General features: G+C 39.5%; 1 protein-coding gene across 8 annotated transcripts in view; it reads right to left on the bottom strand.

Moving 5' to 3' along the window:
* The window catches only part of ENOX1 (ecto-NOX disulfide-thiol exchanger 1), a 356,774-nt gene that overhangs the window by 27,988 nt on the left and 307,468 nt on the right, over positions 1–21,318 (bottom strand). For all 8 annotated transcript variants that reach the window (XM_054271527.1, XM_054271533.1, XM_054271532.1 and 5 more), the window contains 2 exons: positions 15,560–15,744; positions 92–199 (listed from right to left, as the gene is read on the bottom strand). In XM_054271527.1, coding sequence (XP_054127502.1) covers positions 92–199; positions 15,560–15,744 — 293 coding nt within the window. The remainder of the gene's footprint in view (positions 1–91; positions 200–15,559; positions 15,745–21,318) is intronic.

The raw sequence follows: 21,318 nt of genomic DNA, 5'->3' as shown, positions 1-21,318 counted from the left end.
TGAAGCCATGAGACTTTCAGAGCTAATGGTTTTGCCTTCCTTCCCGTTAGCATGCCTAAGCCAGCACCTTTCTCCTGCCAAAATCACTCACCTGTTCCTGCAGGACTTTGAGCATTGCTTGTGTATGCGTTTGCTCTTCCTTTGCTTGCTCCAGTTCAGACTTTTTGTTATTTAATTCCTCCTGTATGCTCAGCAATTGCTGCACAAACAAAAGAAGTTTCTGGTTAGCCTCGTCTGGATCCAAAGCAGTTTAAAATCCTCAGTTTGACAAATACTCATTTCAAACAATGTTTTGCAGTCTGCTCCTACATTTATGATTGTTGCATAATCTGCTGTGTCTAAATAGACCAGAGGTAAATTGTTTTCATCTGCATCTCCTTCTGCGGCAGTGCACCACGAGTAATGCATCTGTTAATGTGCATTAAGCTATTTGTTACATTAAAGCAGAAACTCCTGGTACAGTATGTCACCCACAGAGAGACTGTCACATTCGTCTGAACCAAAATCTTATTTGTAGAAGTATATGTGGTGGTTTTAATAAGGCTGGGGTAAACAGTATGGTACATAAATAATTTAAAAGCACAGCCCTTTAATATAATTAGTCATTGGCCCACAGCCATTTTCATTCTATGCAAAGCAATATTCTGGAAAGCTTTCAGACTGACTTGCCAAGAAGACAAAAGCTTTCCCCTTTTTTTATTTTTTTTGTCTTGTGCTGCAATATTTTATTAGATCAGGAAGAGTGATGCCCTACAATCAATATATCAGCCAGGGAGACTGCTGATCTACTGTCAAAACAAAAAGCTATGACCAAAATCTATTTTTATGAAGAGAATTCTGAGATGAAGGAGCATATTTGAAAGCTCACATCCCCTGGTCTTGGCTAGCTTTAGATTCTGCATCGATTTATTGTGACTGTCAGGAGCAGGTCAGTAGATTTAATTCTGAAATACGTATATGTTTTTGCATTGATTTTTGAAGAATGTTAGATGATGAAGAGCAAGAGCAGACAAACAGGTTAAGAAAAGAGTATATGTTTTCTCTCAGTGAATAAGAAAGGAAACTATGATTTTCTGGGGCAACATATTGCTTGTTAGCACACTCCATTTAAAGGAGTAATTGAACTACTAATTGCTTTAGTAACATGCATTACTGATTTAACCATGTACCTACATCTAAAGCTTAGTTTATGGCTGTGCTTAGGGCTGGTGGCTGACTCAAACTGATGATGGAGGTGTTCGGCCTCCTGGTAAGTTACAGACAGCAAACCTAGAAAACAAGTATTGGCCTTGTTCCACTGCATTGGAAGTCCCAGGCATCAAAGGACATGGTGTCAGCATTGTTTTCAGAGTGACTTGGAAACAGATGACATTTCAGGGACTGGTGGAGTTATTGGTAGTGTGTTTCTGTTGTAAGTGAACATCAGTATGATGGATTAATTCAGCCACTGAAGTAAAAATACACGTGGGTATATGTCTGATTATATCTCACACACTCTACAGTCCAGCGGAGTTGGTTAGCTTTTTGATGGATCATGCCGCCTGGAATGCTCCCTGGGAGCCTTCAAGAGACATTCTGGTATGTGTTTTCACTCTACCACAGCACAAGACCATTTTGAATCTCAAGATTTTTCCATGAAATAAATAGGTCTCTTCCACTGAGGCTCATACCCAACCAGTTTTTGTATGGGAAACTCTGCTTTGGCATTTCTCCAAAAGGGACGTGTTCACCTTGCCTGCTGGGTACTACTTCCCACATTTTCAGAAGACAAACTGGATTTGTGTGCACTGCCATAGGTCACACACTGATATCCATGCAGGTTCCCATGCAGAAGGGACCATCTAGTCACCCCACGTAAACTCAGGTTATAACATACCTTTAAGGTTCACCTGGGATAGCTCTAGCTGATGCCTGCAATTTAGAGAGAACGGACTCTAGTCCTCAGGAGAGGAGCAGAGAACACAAGACACCAAAAAGATGCCATAAGCCCTCTCAATGGTCACTAGCTGAAGCACTGTGATAAGCAGACTGTCACCTACCTAATAGCAGCTGGTGAGATTTCCTCTCCTTTGCAGCTGCAACCTGTTTGACCTCACACACCTGAACATATCACAAGAAAGGAGTCTTTGCCACTATTTCAAAATCTTCTCTGAGCAGTTATGTCTCACCAGTGTGGCCAGACTCCACCTTGGTTGAGAGAATTTTACTCCAGCTTCTGGGAAAAGCCCTACAGGCCATCCTTTTGAACAACATAAAATCACATCTGGAAGATCCCAAGTGAGTTTTCATTTCATCCTGCTCCTGAATAATCTTTCACTAGTAAACAACTGTTACAAAGACGAAACCAAGACTGACTCTTGGGTTGAACTTGTTTACACAACTGAACTTAAACCTCCTTTTCTATCCCACCTAACCCCTCCCCATGGTTCTTCCATGGCCACGTTTCACTTACTGTGGATCAGCTCACAAACTTCCACTGTTTTGTTTTCACATCTCCCACTGTGATCTCCCACTGTGATTTAGTCTAATTATATATCTCTTCTTTTGACCCTGGCTTTTCCTGTTTTGTGTTTAAGGCAATTTTTCCAAAACTGTCTGAGCATGGGAGGAATTGGTGTGGAAGACACTGAGAGCATGAGAGAGAGAGAGAGAGAGAGAGGGAGATGTGATGTTCTGCATCTTTGTACTTGGCTCTGGACCAGTGAAGAACAGAAATCCCAGGAAAATATCCAACATTCTCAGTTTCCCTGGGGTAAAAGAGTGTGCACTCTAGTTGGAGTATGAACTACAAAGCGCTTGATATGAGATAAAACCTTCTAGCAGTCTTAGTGGTTAAACTGTCAACTATTGAAGGTTTACTCTGTGTGTGCATAGGCTCCAAAGACAGTAGATGTGTCCTATTTTCACAGGGGTGGAAAGCAGAGTAACTAAGATATCCTATTCCCATTCATACATAAGGTTTTTCATTCACAGGACTGGGACCTTCCCATTCAACCTCCAGAGATGTCAAAATTATTTAAAATTTGGAGCCATCCCTTGGAGGTTTAACTTTCTTTTTCTCTCCCTTATATTTTTCTCTAAAAGCTGCAGAATCTGCTAATTTTGCATGGGTCAGATTTACATATTTCTTTTTCCTGCATGGTTGATACTGCAACCAAGAAGTTGTAACAAGGAGTTATACCTGCCAAACAGCATATTTTTCTCCTTTAGTCTCATTTTGGAAAATAAAGAAATAAATGTGACTGAAAAAAATATCAGCCTAAGACAGATGAACACTTGGAAAAAATTCACCACAAACACGTGATGTTTGGCAAAGTTAGAAGCAAATGGGGAAAGGATCTTACACTGGCAGAAATGAGACAAGTTTCATAACAGGGACTGCTGCCATGCCTGCTTATAAACAGAAAGGTTTTCCATAAAGATTGTAATGAATGATGCCAACATGTAGGTATTAATTATTCAGAATTACTTTGTTTTTCATACATAAATCTACTTATTAAAAATTGATCCTATAGATATTTCTTTTGCCCTTCAAATTTCTTGCAACTATATACCACAATCAATCAAAATAAAAAAAAATCCTTGGTTTCAATAATTATGCTGTCTGAAACTGTTGTACTTACTTTGCCATCTCGCACAGCCTTTCTGCCAGAGTTTCCCTGTGTAGGAAACCCATCTACTACACTGATGGTCACCACAGCTGTACAAGTGTCTGTTTTTTCAATCTTGTCTCACATCTCTGGCCATTCCCTTTAAGCCCTGATGCTCCCAGCTTTGTGACACAGCATCCAGACAGAAGTTACCCAGTTTTATCAGGCAAAGAACTGATTTCATGCATATATAGACAGGAAATACTTGGCTCATATTTCTGTTTTATTCCATGTCCCCACTGTGCAATTCTTTGGGTCTGCGTGTTATGGAAGTATCTTTTCCCTGAACCAAAATGCAAGTGTCAGGAAGCAGAAAAGCACATCACAGAGCTCATCGGAGCTCTGATGATCCTGAAGAGAGACACCTGCAGAGCTCCACCAGCAGCAGCCTGGAAGCTCAGCTGGTCTACATGCAACCAAAAGCGTTTGTCTCCAGGGCTGTCAGCTTGACCCTAGGAGATGGAGCTGTGTACTAGGACCAGATCAGACTGGCAGACATCACTAATATCCTCTTACTGGTATTTGCAGAGAGGAGATGGGAAAGCCAGAAAGAATTATCATCCTGGTTGCCTGTCCAGAGATCAATCAACGCATGCTAGATCCCCTCAAAAAACACAAGACATTGCTTCCAGTGGCAATTCTGGAACTGGTCTGCATAAAAATGGTAGATATCACTATTCTTTCTTTAGTGAGGACCAAATCCTCCCTGTACATAATAAGTAGGTAGCTAATTTCAATATGTGGGGCAAAAGAGGGTGTGTGTTTTATTATGATTTTTTTTCCCCACATTCCCACTCCAATGCTGAATCTCTGCCAAAGACAGTTTAGTACCACCCATATTGCATAGATCTCAAAAGCACAGACAGAAAATTACCATCTTAAACCAATCTTCACAGCTTCTGAAACATTAAATATAGATGGCATTATTGAAGCCAGCTGAATTACTCAGGCTGTGTACAATGCAGTGTCAGCATGGCCAAGAATGCTAACAACTGAGCAGCACACACTGCCTCGGAATATATGAGAAGTCCTAAAGGGAAAGTAATAGCTTGCTGCTGTGTAGCACTGTGCAGCCATGAAATACTCCTTCTCTTTCCTCTCCTCCTCCTTGCCCACAGTTCTTCATAGCTCCCCAAAAGGCAGTGTGGATTTGAATATAAAATATGGACATACCTAGAAGTGTGGTTGCACCCCAAGCCTAGTTGGACAGACAAGGATCCCATAAGGAAAGCATGATTTCCAGCATGAAACCAACAACTTTTCATGCAAAGAAAAAGGAGGCAGATCAGAAGTGACCGCAGCGCCTGAGGCTGTACTTAGGATGCTGTAAGGCTGACAGAATAATGAAAAAGGAAAACCACCATTTGACACAAGTTTAGCAGTTATACTGCTGAATGGTCCTGCCCCTGCTATTTTGTTTATGATCTTCTCTACAGCTGCTTGAAATGAAGTATGAAAAGGTTACAAAGATCTTAAAGAAAGGGCAGTAAGGAGGAGCAGACAAAAGAACACCTTTGGAGTGGGAGCGCTGACGTTGATCACAGGTTGTGCAGGCAGTTTCAGCAAACCCAGCCTGTTCGGCCACAGGAAAGAGGCAAACTCTCCCATTTATGGAGTAGATGCAGAATGTCCAGAGATGACCTCTGTTAAAGGTCTCTGAAATCACTGTATCAGTCAAACAGGGATGCTCTTACACAGCTTAATTGAACCAACTCAGTTGAATGGTCATCTTTAACACCCACTGAACTCAGACAAACTGGATTCTCGTGCTCATACAATGTGTAGGAGAAACATCATCAGATTACTCTCCACTTATTATCTATAGCAAATATATCCCTATAAAAGAAAAACAGATTCATTAAATGTCTAAAAAAAGGTGGAACTTCTGTGTCTCAAATAGGCAGGCTGTATCCCAATCAATGGTACTTTTTTTCAGTCCAAAAGAAACCAAGGCATAGATGTAAAACAGTAACCCTGGGAAGCAGGACTCACTTATGCAAAATACTTGCCCCAAAACTACACAAGAATCAGAGATCTGAAAAGTATGAAACCATAGGCATTCAAATGATGGCAGAGCTCACCTAAAAAATAAAGCACTCGCTTATGATAGCAATTTCTGATGTTTTATTATATTTTTTCTTTTTCCCCAAGTAAAACCTTGTTCCATGTTTTCTAAGTTCATCTTATATAAAGAAAAAGAAGTTAAGAGTTTGCCAAATGGAAAATGAGAAAAATCGCAAGGAAATGAATGTTTTGATATTCTTAGAAGCTGTTAACAAATACAGAGGGGAAGGATGGTAAATGTTTCCTTTCAGAATCTTCCTAAGGTAGGAGGAAAAGAAAAAAATGAATTAAAATGAAATCAACCATTTGCAAAATAAAAACACAAATCCCCGTTCCAGTACTCCCATGGCCTGTCTGGAAGAGTGTCTTTCTCTTTTTGCAAGACAGACAAGATTTCATATCACAAATGGCCAGCACATGGCAGGCTTGAATAATGAGAAAGTGACTTCCCAGCTGAGCAAATATGCATTAGTAACAAGACGCTGATGAGGCCTGACAAATCACCAAGGAAACAGGAGAATGTGAAAGACAAGTCAAAGAAGCTTTAGAAATGAGCCCTCAAGGAAGTTAGCCATGTTGCAGCAAGCCATTATTAAAATAAAGAGTATGGCTGTGGGTTCGGGCTTTTTAAGGGATTAAAAAGAACCACAGTGTAATAGTGCAATGTTTCCCATCCCTGCCAGCTCTCAGGGACTGGCTGTGTCCCTGGCTGTATGGATGGCATTATTTGGATGGATAATAGGGTTTCCAATGACGAAAGAGGGCTAGTAAAGAGGTGCACGTGGATGAATAGCCCAGCTCCTGCTTGATGGGCATTCACCTGCACAGTGAGTTTCCCTGGCTCTCTGGCCAGAGGCAAAGACCATGCTGAACATGTTTGCTCTGCAGGTTAAAAAATATCCTTGGTTTCAGAGGGGGCCAAGGAGCTGGACACACACCTGATGGGGAAATGCGTGTGGTGGCACTAAAGAACAAACCGAGCCAGCTGCTTCCTTGCTTTCATCCTTTCCATCCTTCCCTTCCCCTGCCATTAGACAGATGCCAGAGGTCCTGCTGCAGCTCTACAGTGCTCAGAGTAGTTGCAGGCAGGCACGTATTCTAAGAAATAAAGCAAAAGACAGATGGACACAGACACACTGAAACTAACTAGAGGGAGGTTACGGAGGTGGTGGTTTTCTTGAGTAAGGGTTGAGAACAAATAGACAGCAAGAAACATTTTTCTTTTATTACACAAAAGGAAAATATTCCATGTGAGGGTAGCCAACCTCTTCAGCAAGGGCTCAGAGAAGCTGTGGAGTCTCCATCCCTGGGGGTACTGAGACCATAGCTGGACAAGGTCCTGAACAAAACAGATGACTCCAGAGATGCTCCTGTTTTGAGGAAAGGTGTACCTGACCTTCAGGTGTGCTTTCTGACTTCAGTTTTTATAGGATTCTAGAGAAGAGCTGATAGATATCAGAAAAGTAGCTCTCAATAACTTTTTTTTTTTCTTTTTGTGAGGCTTAGCAATTCAGCCACACCAGCTACAAGAGGCATACTAAGGGCTCGGTAGCAGAGGAAAGGAGAACATGGGTGATGCAATGAACAGTTTAAGAGACAGTCTACAGCTTTCCTCTGCCAAGTAATTTTCATGTGTACCTCTTACTCATCAAGAAAGACAAGTTGTCCTCAGTCAGCTATAGACTTTTGCAGCAAATGAAGAAAAGACCAAGTCCTTAGGGATGTAATAGAATGAATCCTTCGTCTCAGAATTTAAATATACTAATAAGAACTTAGCTCTATAGCATCAGGGATCCCTCTCTGGGATCTGGGTTTCACAGCAAATTACACAAGGTCCTTTATTTTGGTGGTGGCCTGTGAAGGGGAGAAGCCTGGCAAAAGCTCAGTGTAGCTCATCAATAAAGCTCCCTTCTTTCTTTGCTAAATGAGGTGATTGAGATATCACATAGCCATGGCTTTACTGACAGCAGGTGAATAGATCCTGATCCTGAGCAAAGAAAGAGGGCTGATCCCAAATGAGCGTCATGTTCCCGCTGCCCCTGTATCTGTCCTACAAGGCAGTAAGTTGGCACCTTGCATGATGCACAGTCAAAGAAAGACATGATCACCTAGTCATACCAACAGCATCTTCTGCAGCCTTTCACCTGTACTATCCACTGCAGGTAACTCCTCACCAGTTAATGGCACTTGAGCAGTGTGATCCAATTTCTTCTTCCATGGGACTGAAAATAAGCATGGTACAGCATGCCTTTTCTCAACAAACCAAAACAGATCTTTTAAATTTTGATTTCCTATTCAAGAAAAAATATTTTATTTATTTTGATGAGGAATAAAAATTTAATTAGAAGAACAATATTATGGAAGAGAATCAATTTACCCAGTGTAATTTCCACTGAAACACAATTCCTAGTAATGGAAACAGAGTTCTTAGCACTGATAGCATCAAACACAATTGGAAATTCTAATCAGCAAGCCAATGCTAGTATTTAGGATCTTTTAAAAAATTCATGTAAGATCACTGGACTGTAAAACTTAAAAGATTTGTCCTTTACCACCACCAGACTACACAAGCATGCTAATGAACATATTAGTTGATTTATTTCATATTGTAAATAAAATGTGTGCACCCAATTATTTCTCTATGAAGGGTTCGTTCTTGCTGCCAATCTCAGTCTAGCTTTACCAGCACTAGCAGGAAAAAAGATGCTACTCTTCTCCATCTTACAACCAGAACAGCTGTTGGGAATATGGTGCCTAAAGTATCTGTGGGACCTTATTTACACTCTCCTAATATTATTGAAGTGGTGGTTGCAGAAGTGGGAAATCAAACACAACTTTCAATAAAGAAAGGTTGTTAAACAGAGAAGAGAAGCCATTTGGCTTGTCTGAGATCTGGTAAATAAATAGCACTTAATTGCCAGCTGCTCCTTTTTTTTTTTAATATAATCAAAAGAGTAAGTGTTTTCTGGAAGTTTAAACACGGATTGGACTGTACAGAGCCCTGAAAAGCCCAAGTGAACTGAGAAAACACTTATGGGAACATTTCTCTCTCTCCTGGGAGATCATATATTTCTTAACCAGTTTTCAAATATCAGCCACTGGGTGAGAGAAGGAACAAGCACGGAAGTGAACATCTGGATGTTGGGTCCAGCTCCTCACACTTAACTTGTATCCATTCCCTATAAGGTTATCAGTACTGTCATTACTATTCCAGTGCCACTTTTATAGGGAAAAAAAAAGAAAAAAGATCTAACTGGAATTCATACTGCAATTAAAACCATTTCCAACTTAATTATTCTGGTCTGTTTATTTACCAGGTAAAGTGCAAATAAAAGGGTTATTTTTTTATCTCTTATATTTATTCTTCTTTAATGCTGCTATGGAGAAGAATCAGTTTATAGTTGTGCATAAGTACATTGCTTGGGTTGTATGCTGAATAGACGTTTGGTGAGCAAGAGGTAGATGGAATAAAAAAAGGCTACAAATCTCCTCTGCACTTAGGCTATATTAATAAATATAGCCATAACATGCTCCATCTATTCAACAATGATCTTAATTTCAGCACTAAACTGCTACTAGAACCTGTATATTTAAAGGTATATCATTGTTATAATGGCCACGGCACTTACACAGCACCAGATTCAGCAATTTTCAGCCACCAGCATCTGTGTCTGTGGCTTCTGACATTTCAGAAGGTTTATATGTGACAGAAAGGAATGGCTGTGACAGTTAACAACACACGTGAAGGATCTGAGACCTGCAGACCTCAATGCCAGCTGAGCCTTATTGGAACTTAATAGGTGGTAGATTGGTTAAAAGATTGATGAGGAAAAAAAGCCTCATGATGCCCTGCCCTCCTGTCTGTTACAACCTCCTGCACAGAAATGTTCTTTTTGTACCTGCTCCCGCTGAAAGAGTATGGACCATGGCACTATTCAGTTCTACTACTTGTATGAGAAAAAGCTATGAAAAAAAGGTTAGGAAAGACCTGAGAAGTACCATCTTTTCTTGCAAAAAAAACTGCTAGCTCCATCTGAAAATGGATTGGCCCTGCTCTAATGGCTGGGGATGGCAGAAATCCAATTAATTTCAAAGGCAGCATAGTGAGGCCAACACTAGTTACCTTTTGATTTTCTACTCAGAAGAGTTACTGTATTTTACAGGTACATGGTCTTGCTGAAAAACCTGATCGATGCCTCTTGGGACACCTCAATTAGATAAAAGGGTTGTAATCTGTCTCCCAGTGATGGTACTGTGGAAAATGTGTGCTCCCCACAGTCTGCACCACCCTGACCACCCTCCTTTAGAGAGCAACAAGTGTAAAGAGGGAGCTGCAATGCACTCCAAGAGCAATTCCTACCCTCCTACCACAAAAGTGAGGCATATCACAGACAAAACAGTCCTACCCTGTATGAACACTGAAAGCCTGAAATGAAGGATAGGGCTGGATGTTAGGAAAAATTTCTCCACCAAAAGGGTTGTGAAGCTTTGGAACAGGCTGTCCAGGGAAGTGGTGGAGTCACCATCCCTGGAGGTATTTAAAAGATATGTAGGTGCTGTGCTTAGGGACATGGCTTAGTGGTGGACTGGGCAGTACTGGGTTAATTGTTGGATTTGTTGATCATAAAAGTCCTTTATCACCTAAATAATTCTGTGATTTTTCGATTGCTAGTCATCTGGCATTTATCAGAGCTCTTTAAAGAGGTGTATCAGTCTCAGATGCATGTGCTATTTATTTTACATGTTAAATGATTAGTAAACTGCAAAAGAAACTCCTCAGTAAGTAGGAAATGTCAGGAGCAATGTGGCCTTTGCAGAAAAACCTTGAGCTGCATATTGAACAGCAAGGAGAGGAAGGTACTGAGCAGGTGATGATTGACTGTGCAGTCTCTGCCTGCGGCACCAAATGGGGAAGGGTCTCTGAGGTATACAAAGCAAAACACACAGGCAGTGGTTCTGGCAGCTCCTGACTTTTGAGTTTCAGGTTCACAATCTGCATTGCAATTCACATTAAACTGGCATTGTCCAGGGAGAAAAAGAAGAGAAGACGAAAGTGGACTCTTATCACACTGCATCAGAGAGACACCCATGTGGGTCATCAGCAGGGCCAGAATATGTTCAGTCTCCTGCTGAGACATGCTGAGCTGTGTTGGTGGCACTCCCAGCAGCGTGTCAGCCTTTCTGTCAGCCCTACACCCACCACACACGACTGTTCCCTTTGTTCTGGCTTTCCAGCTTGAGCACTAATTTTAAGAGAGGCACTGCGGCGCATCCCCTGCTGCTGCAATAACCCCATGGCTGGGCTTTAATGCACCCCTGCCAGCAAAGGGGAGCCTGTGCTGTCACTCTGTGTTAGCAGTATGATCCCAAGCCCAGCCAGTGATTCAGGCCCCTCAGGGGATGGGGGCAATGAGGTGCCTCTTAATCGGCACATCTCAGCATGTGCAACAGCACAACTGTAGGCACTAGTATACATTTCCTGGACATAACATTTATGGAGCACAGTTTAAATGGGGATTTGTGGATGACACCATTGCCTGCAGGAGCTAAATTCAGCCCATCGTGCTCGGGGAGTTATGAGAGGAAAGAACATTATCCCACATTTACATGATGCAGTGAAGCACCAAGCAAAATTACCAGCCCATTGGCAAATGTACCAGTTCAGGAATCAGCGCAGCTGTACAAGCATGGCCCCACACCTTGGCCAGTTAAGCCTGACAAAAAAAGGTAGAGCTAACTTGTTAAATTAGAGTCACGCTAAAGGGTATGTGCTCTGTAGACTCAGGATTAACCTGAGGCTTAAAACATTGCACTGATGTGGAAGTGGTTCATGAACAATCCTGGATGACCAGTAAAAATCTAAAATTTACTCAAACAAATGCTAATGAGTGTCATCCCCTTTGTGGAAAACTGACATTTTTTCAAAGGCTTGCTAAGACTATCAGTTTCAGAGAGATTGTATAAAGGATCTGGGAATCACATCATTAATTCAATAGAGACTCACTGTCAAATTCTGAGCCTTGGTTTCAAAGCAAGGTGGCAAATAAAGGTGGCAAGTGCATTTCTTTAAGAATTATATTTGATGGACAATGTACAATGAAAGTATATTTTTCATGCTCTGTTCTTGGAATGGCTGAAAGATTATGTTGAGGATATTTTTCAAAAGAATTCTGCTTGCCATTCTACATGCAATATGCTAAAATTAAATGGTTAAAATTTGGAGAAATTATATACTCACTGAAAATTGAGGCTTATGATTTCAACCATTAAGCAACATTTCTAGGTGATATTTTCTGCATTACCTATAGTCATGTATCTGATGAAACATTTCAGACAGAGCGGCAAGATTAAAAAAATTCTTACAGCTGTGCTGTGAAGTGCTGCAAAAATAGTTACAACTAAAACATCCTTTCTTGTGATCACAGACTTTTTTTAGAGTGTACCAAACACTGCTGGAAAAAGAGCCATTCAAAAAGTGATCGTCTTGCTATGTGTGTTCTCATATAGAAATAAATTGAAGGCAATACCACCTATGCAGCAGTGACAAGTTAATTCAATTTCCATCTCAAAATCAGGTAAAGTGTATCTCATTTGTTACCATGGATACAAGACATTATTTCCATTTGTTTGAGATCTCACAGTGGGTATGAAATTAAACTGTGACACAGTTTTATGGAGGAAGTTGACTAAAACCCCATAAGTTCAATGTCATTAGTCCAAAGGATTTTCTTTTTTTAGACACAGCAAATAGGAGGTTGCTACTACTGCCCATAAGGTACACTTCATAAGCAAACATCTGTGTGATTTTCCTGATGCTACTTTAGATCAGAGGGAGTGACGGAAGAGAAAAATAAACATTCATATCATCAGTCCTGCAAACACAGGGAAGAATCCTGAAAAACATCCAGATGGTAGAAGTACATTAAAAATACATTGGTGGTGTGTTATTTGGTGGCTATTGTTTGGCACCAAATATGTTTACAAAAAATGTCTTGATTCTGAAAATGCATCTAATTTTTCTCAGATAAATCTGCTTTTCAGGCTTCAGCTCAAATCACTTGTTCTCTAGTTTTCAGAGTTAGAAGAAGTGTATGAAAGAGTAGGGGAGAATGAGTAGAAAAGAAGAAGGAGAAATATGTTTTTCAATGCTGACATATATGAAGGGTTCAGGAATTCAGTGGCATTCAGTTTACCTTGTCTGAAATTAATTTTAATATATACAAAAGGATAAAAGGGAATACAGGTCTTCTTGTTAAATTATTTATACTCAAGTCCTGGATATATATTTAATATTTCATAGTGAGACTGATTTCCATAGATGCTGAGCACCTGCTACACTGGCAGATTTCAGCTAAGGTTGTCATCTCTCAACACTGACAAAACCAAGCTGAGATAAAACTGAGTCTACCTAAATCAAAGGTTTATTTCCAGATATTCATGAATATTTAAAAATAAACCTTTGGAAATCACAAAGGTTATGGGATGTCATGACTGTGGCTAATTACTGAAATCCAAAACCATCATCCAGCTGCTTAACTGACTGATAATTTCTCACCAAATATTCTGAACTTCACCTCCCGTGCTTCTGTGTTGCTGCTCTCCTCAGCATATTGTCAGACTGGATTATCTGCAGTGTCTTCTCCAGCTCCTTGGGCCATCTCTAATTATATCCCATTGGGAGCAAGTAGGCCTGACCCTGAGATGGCAAACTAGAAAAATTGAGAACCTCACAGCAAAACTGTCACGAACACAGGAACTCTCAGAGGAGTAGAGGCTGCAGTGTCCATGGCCAGCTGAACAGAGAGATAAGTCAGTAACTCGGTGTTATTGATTTGCATTATTAGCATCTGCTTGAAGTTCAATAACAATCTATTTATATTCTACAGACTTGATTATACTTCATCCAGACCCCAGACAGAAAATTATAATAATGCCTAATGGGTGCTAGGGCTCCAGACTTTTTATTTAGTAGTATTTTATGTCTCTTTTTCACTAATTTTAATGGAGAATTAGCACCAGGATTAAATACAGCACAATCTTTACATATGGTGTTAAATTTATTAAAACCAGTGATATTTAAGTATCCATTTATATAAGGATAAGATCATGAACAGACCTCAAGCTTATCTAAAGTATGCAGAAACCTTAAGTATTTCTGAGTAATGACTTAATTCTGAAGTCTGGGAAAGATTTCATTCCTGAATTATCAATTACTTATTTTCAACTTTTAAAGTATTTTGGTCGGAATTATTCCACCATACAATAAATCACCCCGATTTTGTAAAATCTTGCAGGCTTAAAGGGGCTTGTGTTGAAATCAATGTGTGTAGGGTTGTGTGACAGTGTTTACAGGGGTTCTTGGATGAGGGAAGAGACAAGAATGTTGACTTTATGTTCAGAAGGCTTGATTTATTATTTTATGATATATTACATTATAACTATACTAAAAAGAAATAGAAGGAAAGGTTTCTTCAGAAGGCTAGCTAAGAATAGAATAGAAAAGAATGAATAACAAAAGGTAGCTATCTTGGACAGAGTCTCAGCTTCGATTGGCTACTAATTATAAACATCTAAGATGGGCCAATCAAAAATCTACCTGATGCATTCCACAGCAGCAGATAATTATTGTTTAGATTTTGTTTCTGAGGCTTCAGCTTATCAGAAGGGAAAAAATCCCAAGAAAGGATTTTTAGTGAAAAGATGTCTGTGACAGGGTTGCCTTGTGCCCTGTTATTGGGTATTAGCTGGTATTGGCAGACTTGCTGGATTCAATGGGCACCAGGACAGACATGCAATTCCTAACCCAACCAGGTAGGTCATAGGTAAATGAGTATCTCCTGGGTTTTGCCACACAAAAGCAGCTTAGTACAGTCTGGAAGTGGGTACAGCTTGTCCCCTTCTGGAATCTAATAACCAGAGGTGACAGAGGAGTGTGAGCGGTGCTACAGATGAAGGAAGCAAGCTTAACCTCTGCAGTGCCAGGCTGAGAAGCTCCACTCCAGCTGGGAGCACAGTCCAGCTCTGTGCTGAGCCACTGCCCTTGTGGTGTGTCACCTACCAGCTGAACACAAGTGCCTGGGCAGGGAAGATGCTGCACACAGGCACGCTGGGTGAGGGCTGCTCGTGTGTCAGTGGACACGTCGCACAACGCAGTGGGAGCAGTCTGGGTGTGCTTGCCAAGACTCACCCAGCACAGTGTCAGCAGCACACTAACAAATAAGGGATAATAATTATGATAAACTGACACCTTTTGCCCCTGCAGGGAGATTGTGCAGTTTCTCGTTGACTGGTGTCAGAGAAAAAGCTTTTTTGATGCACTAAACCACTTAAAAACTGTCTGAATGAAAAGGTTGCATCCATGGGTCAGCATAAATGATAATAGCTCAGGAAATAGCACTGATGTTGCTAACAATTTGCAAGTTAAGGAGAGTAGTCTGGACACGCTGATGTCTCAGTCATTCTCAAACAATAGCAGATAAAAGGATGCAGATGAATGCAAATGAAAACACCACAGAGCATTGATTATGATACATTAGACAATTTTAAAAACATTTCTGTGCAAAACCAGGGCCAGTCGGATTAAGTGAGAAGAGAAACAGAGCAATTTGCTCATAACTAGCAAATGCATGAAGAATTTCCTTGAATGATCAATGGATTTGCAGTTTATGAATTCCTAAAATGACTATGCCTAAATATATTCCCAAACTCTCCTCCCTTTCCCCCCATCTAAGTCCCTGTGATTTTCTGAAAAGAAATCAGGACCTTAATGAATAGTCTTGAGTACAGCAGAGCCCCATGGTATGACTATTCTAAAATAGAAGACCTTTTTTCTTCCTTAGCAATACCTGCTGCATGCCTTGCATTGTCTGCTGTAGGAACTGCAGCTGCTGGTCCTTCGTAAGGCTTTCCTCTGTTCGAAAGAGCTGTCCTTTCTCCTGCTTCAGGAGCTCCACTTCATTCCTGTAAGCATCCAGCTGCCATCGGAGACTATCGTTCTCCTCCTTTAGCGCATATGCTTGGGCGGCTAGGGCTAAGAGAAAATGAAAATGTGGAAAAAAAATCAGTGAAATGGGTTGTTTCTTTTCAAATAATACAGAGGACATTGTCTGGAGAGATGACAATACCGCTGAACGCCAGTGAGACATTTCGGAGCTCAGACAAGACCCAGCAGAGCTGAAAATGATTAGGTTCTGGCAAGGATTGTTGCTGGAAGGTTATTTCCTGGGATGGAAGAAGCCATAAAGTGACCCTGGATAATTCAAATGCTACTTGCAATCTGGCTGCTAAATTTAGGCTTATATTTTAGGAAGAAACTGGCATGCACTCCAAGGGCAAGGCACTCACCAACTTTACAACGTTTTCCCAGTGATGTTATAGGAACTGATACAGCCGTTTAGCATTTATACTTGCACAGTGGCCAGATGTTCCAATCAGGTCTGTGCTAAGGAATTTTCCCAATGCAGAGTTGCTGGATTTAGTCCCATGAGAGAGGAAACACAGAAATTTTTCTCCAGCCTTGCAATGAAGTACTTCACAGCAACAGTTATGAGAACCATTTAGACAGAAAAATGATGTAATAGAAAAAAATTATATAAAATGCAAATGCTGAAAAAAGTGTCGGCACTACAAGAACATTACTACATTAAAGGCATTGAAAGACACTTAAGTCATTTCCTTAGGAAGCTCCATTTGGCCCCTTTTCAATTTAGAATGGCATTTTTATTATCATAACTGATAGCAGGTGTTTGTGAAGAAATCGATTAGTATGCAGGGATGGAAATTACATTTGCCAAATGACTTGCACAGTTTGCAATATAAGCTAAAATTTGTGTAGCAAAAGGCAGAAGGCTATAAAGCATGTAGTAGGAACATTATTTAAACAAATTATCTGAACATAAATACATATAGGGAAAGGTGGCATTCATTAATTAGGGATGTGGCTATCATCCTATAGAAGAACCCACTCCTGGTAGTATTTATATTTGGCAGGAGCAGTGGTCATTTGGCACAGCAAACTGCCATACCATGCTATTTTCTTTCTTGGAACCTGGTGACACAACAACATTACAGAGCAGCTGTAATTAAAAAACAACAATCTACTATGGCCGGTTCTATCAACATTTGGTAACTGAACCACATAACTGATTTACATTCCTGATTAAATGATTTCAGGCTTCGTATCACAGAATTTTTTTGCCCACCTACAACAGTAGTATGGTTAAACTCCAAATTATATGAAATTGCATATTAACTCCATTTAATACTAGGCACCTCTTGACTAGACCTTCTGTAGATAAAGAGTCCCCTGTTCCCCATGATAACACGATTCAGCACATTTGTGAAATTATACCAGCAATTAGGTAGAATGTCACAATATTTCATTAGCAATAAAAAAGTTTTATCTTCGGTAGGACAAATCTACCTTCATTTCAGATAATTTTTGCTAATTTTAAAGTAGTGCAAATGCATTATTCAAAATAAAGTACAGTCAGCTACTATTCAAATACAGACACAGGTTGGTTACAGTGCTTAATTTGGATATTTTACAGAATCTCTGCAAGATTTAGCAAGAGTTACAGTATTGTTACATCAAATTAAATTGTTCTGAAAAGCATGCAATCATCCTTCCATAACAAAATTTACCCTCAAGAAATTGCACTGATGAGTCCAATGGGCAAATAATAGGATGAAGTACTTTTTCCAGTTTTTATTTTTGTAAAAGCCAACAAGCTATAATAAAAGAAAGGATTAAAAAATAAACATGAGGCCAAGCAAACAGAAACAACAGTCCAAAAAAATATCAAGTCAAAATTAAATAGTTTGTGTTAGAATTAACCTCTAAAGATGATTTAGTACAACTTGTGCAATGGTCTCACCATCCTGATCCTAAAATATTTCTCCCCTGCATCCAATCTAAAGCGACCCTTTTTCATTTTATAACTGTTTCTCCTTGCCTTGTCACTGCAGCCCCTGCAGAAAAGTCTCTCTGTCATTCGTACTCTCTTACTTTTGCCAATTAGACTCTCACAAAATTTATGCCTTTTGTTTTGTTTTTTTTTAATGTAACACTAAATTCCAGCAAGAAACTGCCTACCCTTCAGCTCCCTGAGAACAGGAACAGAGACCATCAGAGATGTACTCAAGTTTCCACAGCGACTCGGGAGCAGCAGTTCACCTGCTGCTCATCATCTATTCCAGCTCTCAAAAAATTTCTGAGAGCTGCTGTACAAGTGGGGGCGTGAGGCCTGTGCATTCCCCCACTGAAATGTGGGCTCTGACCCAGATCGAGCTGAGGCTTATCTGGAAAGGCTGCTTGACTGTTTTCTGTGCCTCACTACAGTCTAATTGGAGAACTTCTTCTCCTTTCTCTACTCCTAGGTGAGTTCAGGCTATTAAGTGAGGCTACAGACAGCAAGAGATGACTGCTACAGGATCAGCAAAATAGGAGAAATGAAAAGGGCCACAACATCTCACAAAAGCAAGTAACCTTTATGTGATAAACCTATTAGAGTTTAAAAAATAACTAATCCCAAAGAAACAAGTCACAAAACATAGGAGCAATAAAGGTAACTGTCCATTTATCCTGTAGGTTTTTACTGTTCAAAACCAGAGGATAACAAAGTAGGTTTTTACTGTTCAAAACCAGAGATGCACCCTTGAATGCTATTATGTCCTTACTTAAAAAATTATATGTAACATGTAATATTAAAACCTGTATAACGATAAATACATTGCAGTGCTACCAAGAAGTTCCATTCGAGGTTGGCCCTGCTTTTTTCTGCACACCAGAAGACAAAGGCTGTGCCTGGAAGATGTTGCAATCTATTTTAAGACAAAATGAAAACATCCCAAACCATCTAAAATGAGACAATAAGAATACAGAGAGATACATTTCTGATAGGCAGGATTCCCTCAGGTGTACAGAGCCTTATCAACCTTATTATACACTTGGGTGATCATCCAAACCACTCAAAGCAGAGCAAATAGCAACAGGGTCCAAGGCAGAAATCTGTTCTTAAATAAGGAAGATGCAACACATATACTAACAGTGTAACAGTATTAAATGTACACAAACTTTTAAATGAATTAATTATAGACATGAGTCCGTAAATTATATAACATTAACTAATTTTTATACACTTTGCTATTTAATTTAAAGCTGAAAATAGTTGGTTCCTAACATGTATGGACAGAGTGGTTAACAGAAAAGGAGAATAAGACAAAAAGGATACATCTGACAGACCTCAGGGTGCCCAGCTCATTCACCACTGTGAAACTGTTTTAAACAAAATCAGACACATTCTTTGTGTTGACTTAACATAACTATAATTTTAAGATATTTATGTTTTAATGCACCAAGATTAAAATAACTCTGAATTCATATCAATGTCTCTTTTTATTCCAAGCAAAACATCTATTCTATTCTAAAAACATCCTATAATTTCTTTAAAATTACATTTCATTTACAACCATTATATATAATGATATGTGATTTATTATATAGGATATAGAGAAAGGCACTTGATTGAATATTAAATTAAACATAGAAAAGAATTTTTGGGGAAAGAGAATCTGCATTTTAAAAAGTAATTTTTTGCGTAAATTTTTGCTAAGAGTTCATTGACAAAGCTGATGAATGTAGTTTTAGTTGAAAAAAATTTTGTTCTTCTCATATCAAGCAATTTTACATTTGGTAGTTCAGATACTCATCTACAAAATCCCTCTCTGAGGCACACTAAAAAAATATCTTTGGATAAAAGAGAGTGAATGCTGAAAACATTTACAGAAGAACTATATACAAGGAATCTATATCAAAAGAAAACTGACAACAATCCCAAATAGCTGCCTGTGCTGCAAGTAGAAGAAAATATTCCTACCTAAACAAACACAGCTGGAAAACAGCTCAATATTCTCTTTACAGCATTTTCACTGAGGGATGCAAAATGATACCTGCCAGCCTCAGAGAAGCAGCTGAAGGAAGATTAGACATATATATACGTGGGGAAAACCTTTGCACTGATATTTCAAAGACTTCCAAGAGGTTAGTGTGATTTCTTTGTGCTGAGGCAGAAGTGCAGTACTCAATTTGGCACAGCCTTACCAGCAAAACAGATTCCATTTAGTGGATCCAGACTAGGTTCAAATCAAAAAGGCACCCTCTTTAATACAAGGAATGACTGGCTGATTAGGAATCCACTGAAATCTAACGACATGTTCATTGAGGGATGTCTTAGAAGAAGCAAGCAATTTATTTTTCTAGGGTGTCTACCTGGATAGTTAGGACAGTGTCTTCATTCTGACCTGCACTCATCTTTTCACTTTCAGCTGGTACTCAGTGACTGCATTTAACCTAATATATCTCAACACCCATAGGAGCCAAAGCAGAGGAAGTCCTCACAGGTGATAGAGGGTAACCGTAGTCTTTCATGACCCACATCATGTCATAGTGGCTAGGAAATGAAGCTAACACCCCACATCTCCAAATGTATTTCTTTATTGAGGACATTAGGGAGAATTCATAATTTTCTATCGTTTCTGCTAGTGCACACCTGCATTGTGGATTTCTCATTAGATGATGCCCTAATAACATTTCAGTTAATGCTAATGACAGTCTACTAATTTGCATACTGAGGACACACTGAGTTGAAAAGCATAAGCAGTAGGTTATCTCAAGAGCCTGAAGAAATCTGAAGGTAGTATCTGAAAAACAAATGACAAACACTAAAAATAATAACAGAAAACCTGCCTGTAAATGTAAAGGTTTTCCATATGTCCTCCTAGCAGAACTTCTACAGTTTATATTTCCAATAGATTCTTCTATATTTGTTCAGAAATAGATCATAAAACTCAGAAATTCTGTGATGTTTGTCCAGACTTTGGTCTAATCAGCAGAATTCTTCAGTGTTTTTGAACTGTAGCTGATGTATTGATATAGTGAGGCAAATGAAAACAGAGAAAGAGCCTACTCCCAAATCTTCCTGCCATCTGAGTTCTACTAGAGCCATTATCCTGATTTCCTGACTTGAAAATGAAGGTTTAAATGATATAATGTTCCTTTTGATAACAGCAAAAAGAGAAGCATCAAAACATGTCAAAATAATGGATATTAAGGTAATTTGTTTCATCACCCCCATTGCAGAGCATTTGCAATGTCAAAAAAGCCGTCATGCAAGACACAGCGACTTCTTCAAAGAGTTTTCAGCTTGAGGGACTGAAAAAATTTGACTGGAGAAAAATAAGGACACAAAGTTCACAATTATAAATACAAACAATAGAAGTTATCCCTGGCCTCTAGCTAGCCTGCTTGTTTGTCAAATAGGTGAACTGTGAAGCAGTACAAGTAGGGGAAAATCAGCAAGGAAAAATGTTTCTGGAGGATCTGGAAGGACATGAACTGTGTTTTGATGCTGCTGAAAACAGGGTAAGTTATACAGTAATGACAATTTTCATTACTAAGGAAGATGGTCTTTGCAGAAGTACAGTTTGGATGGTCACAGGAGATACAGTGGGTGGCAGCCCTGCTCATGACAGGGAAATTGTAATACGGGATCATTAAGGTCCTTTCCAGTCTAAACCATTCTGTAATTCTAACTAGATAGGACCA

This window comes from Melozone crissalis, unplaced genomic scaffold (assembly GCF_028551555.1).
Source record: "Melozone crissalis strain CALT ecotype California unplaced genomic scaffold, PUWL_Pcris_2 ptg000013l_1, whole genome shotgun sequence".
NCBI classification, from domain to species: domain Eukaryota; kingdom Metazoa; phylum Chordata; class Aves; order Passeriformes; family Passerellidae; genus Melozone; species Melozone crissalis.
The sequence above is the reverse complement of the archived record's forward strand: the minus strand, read 5'-3'. Positions and strand labels throughout refer to the sequence as shown.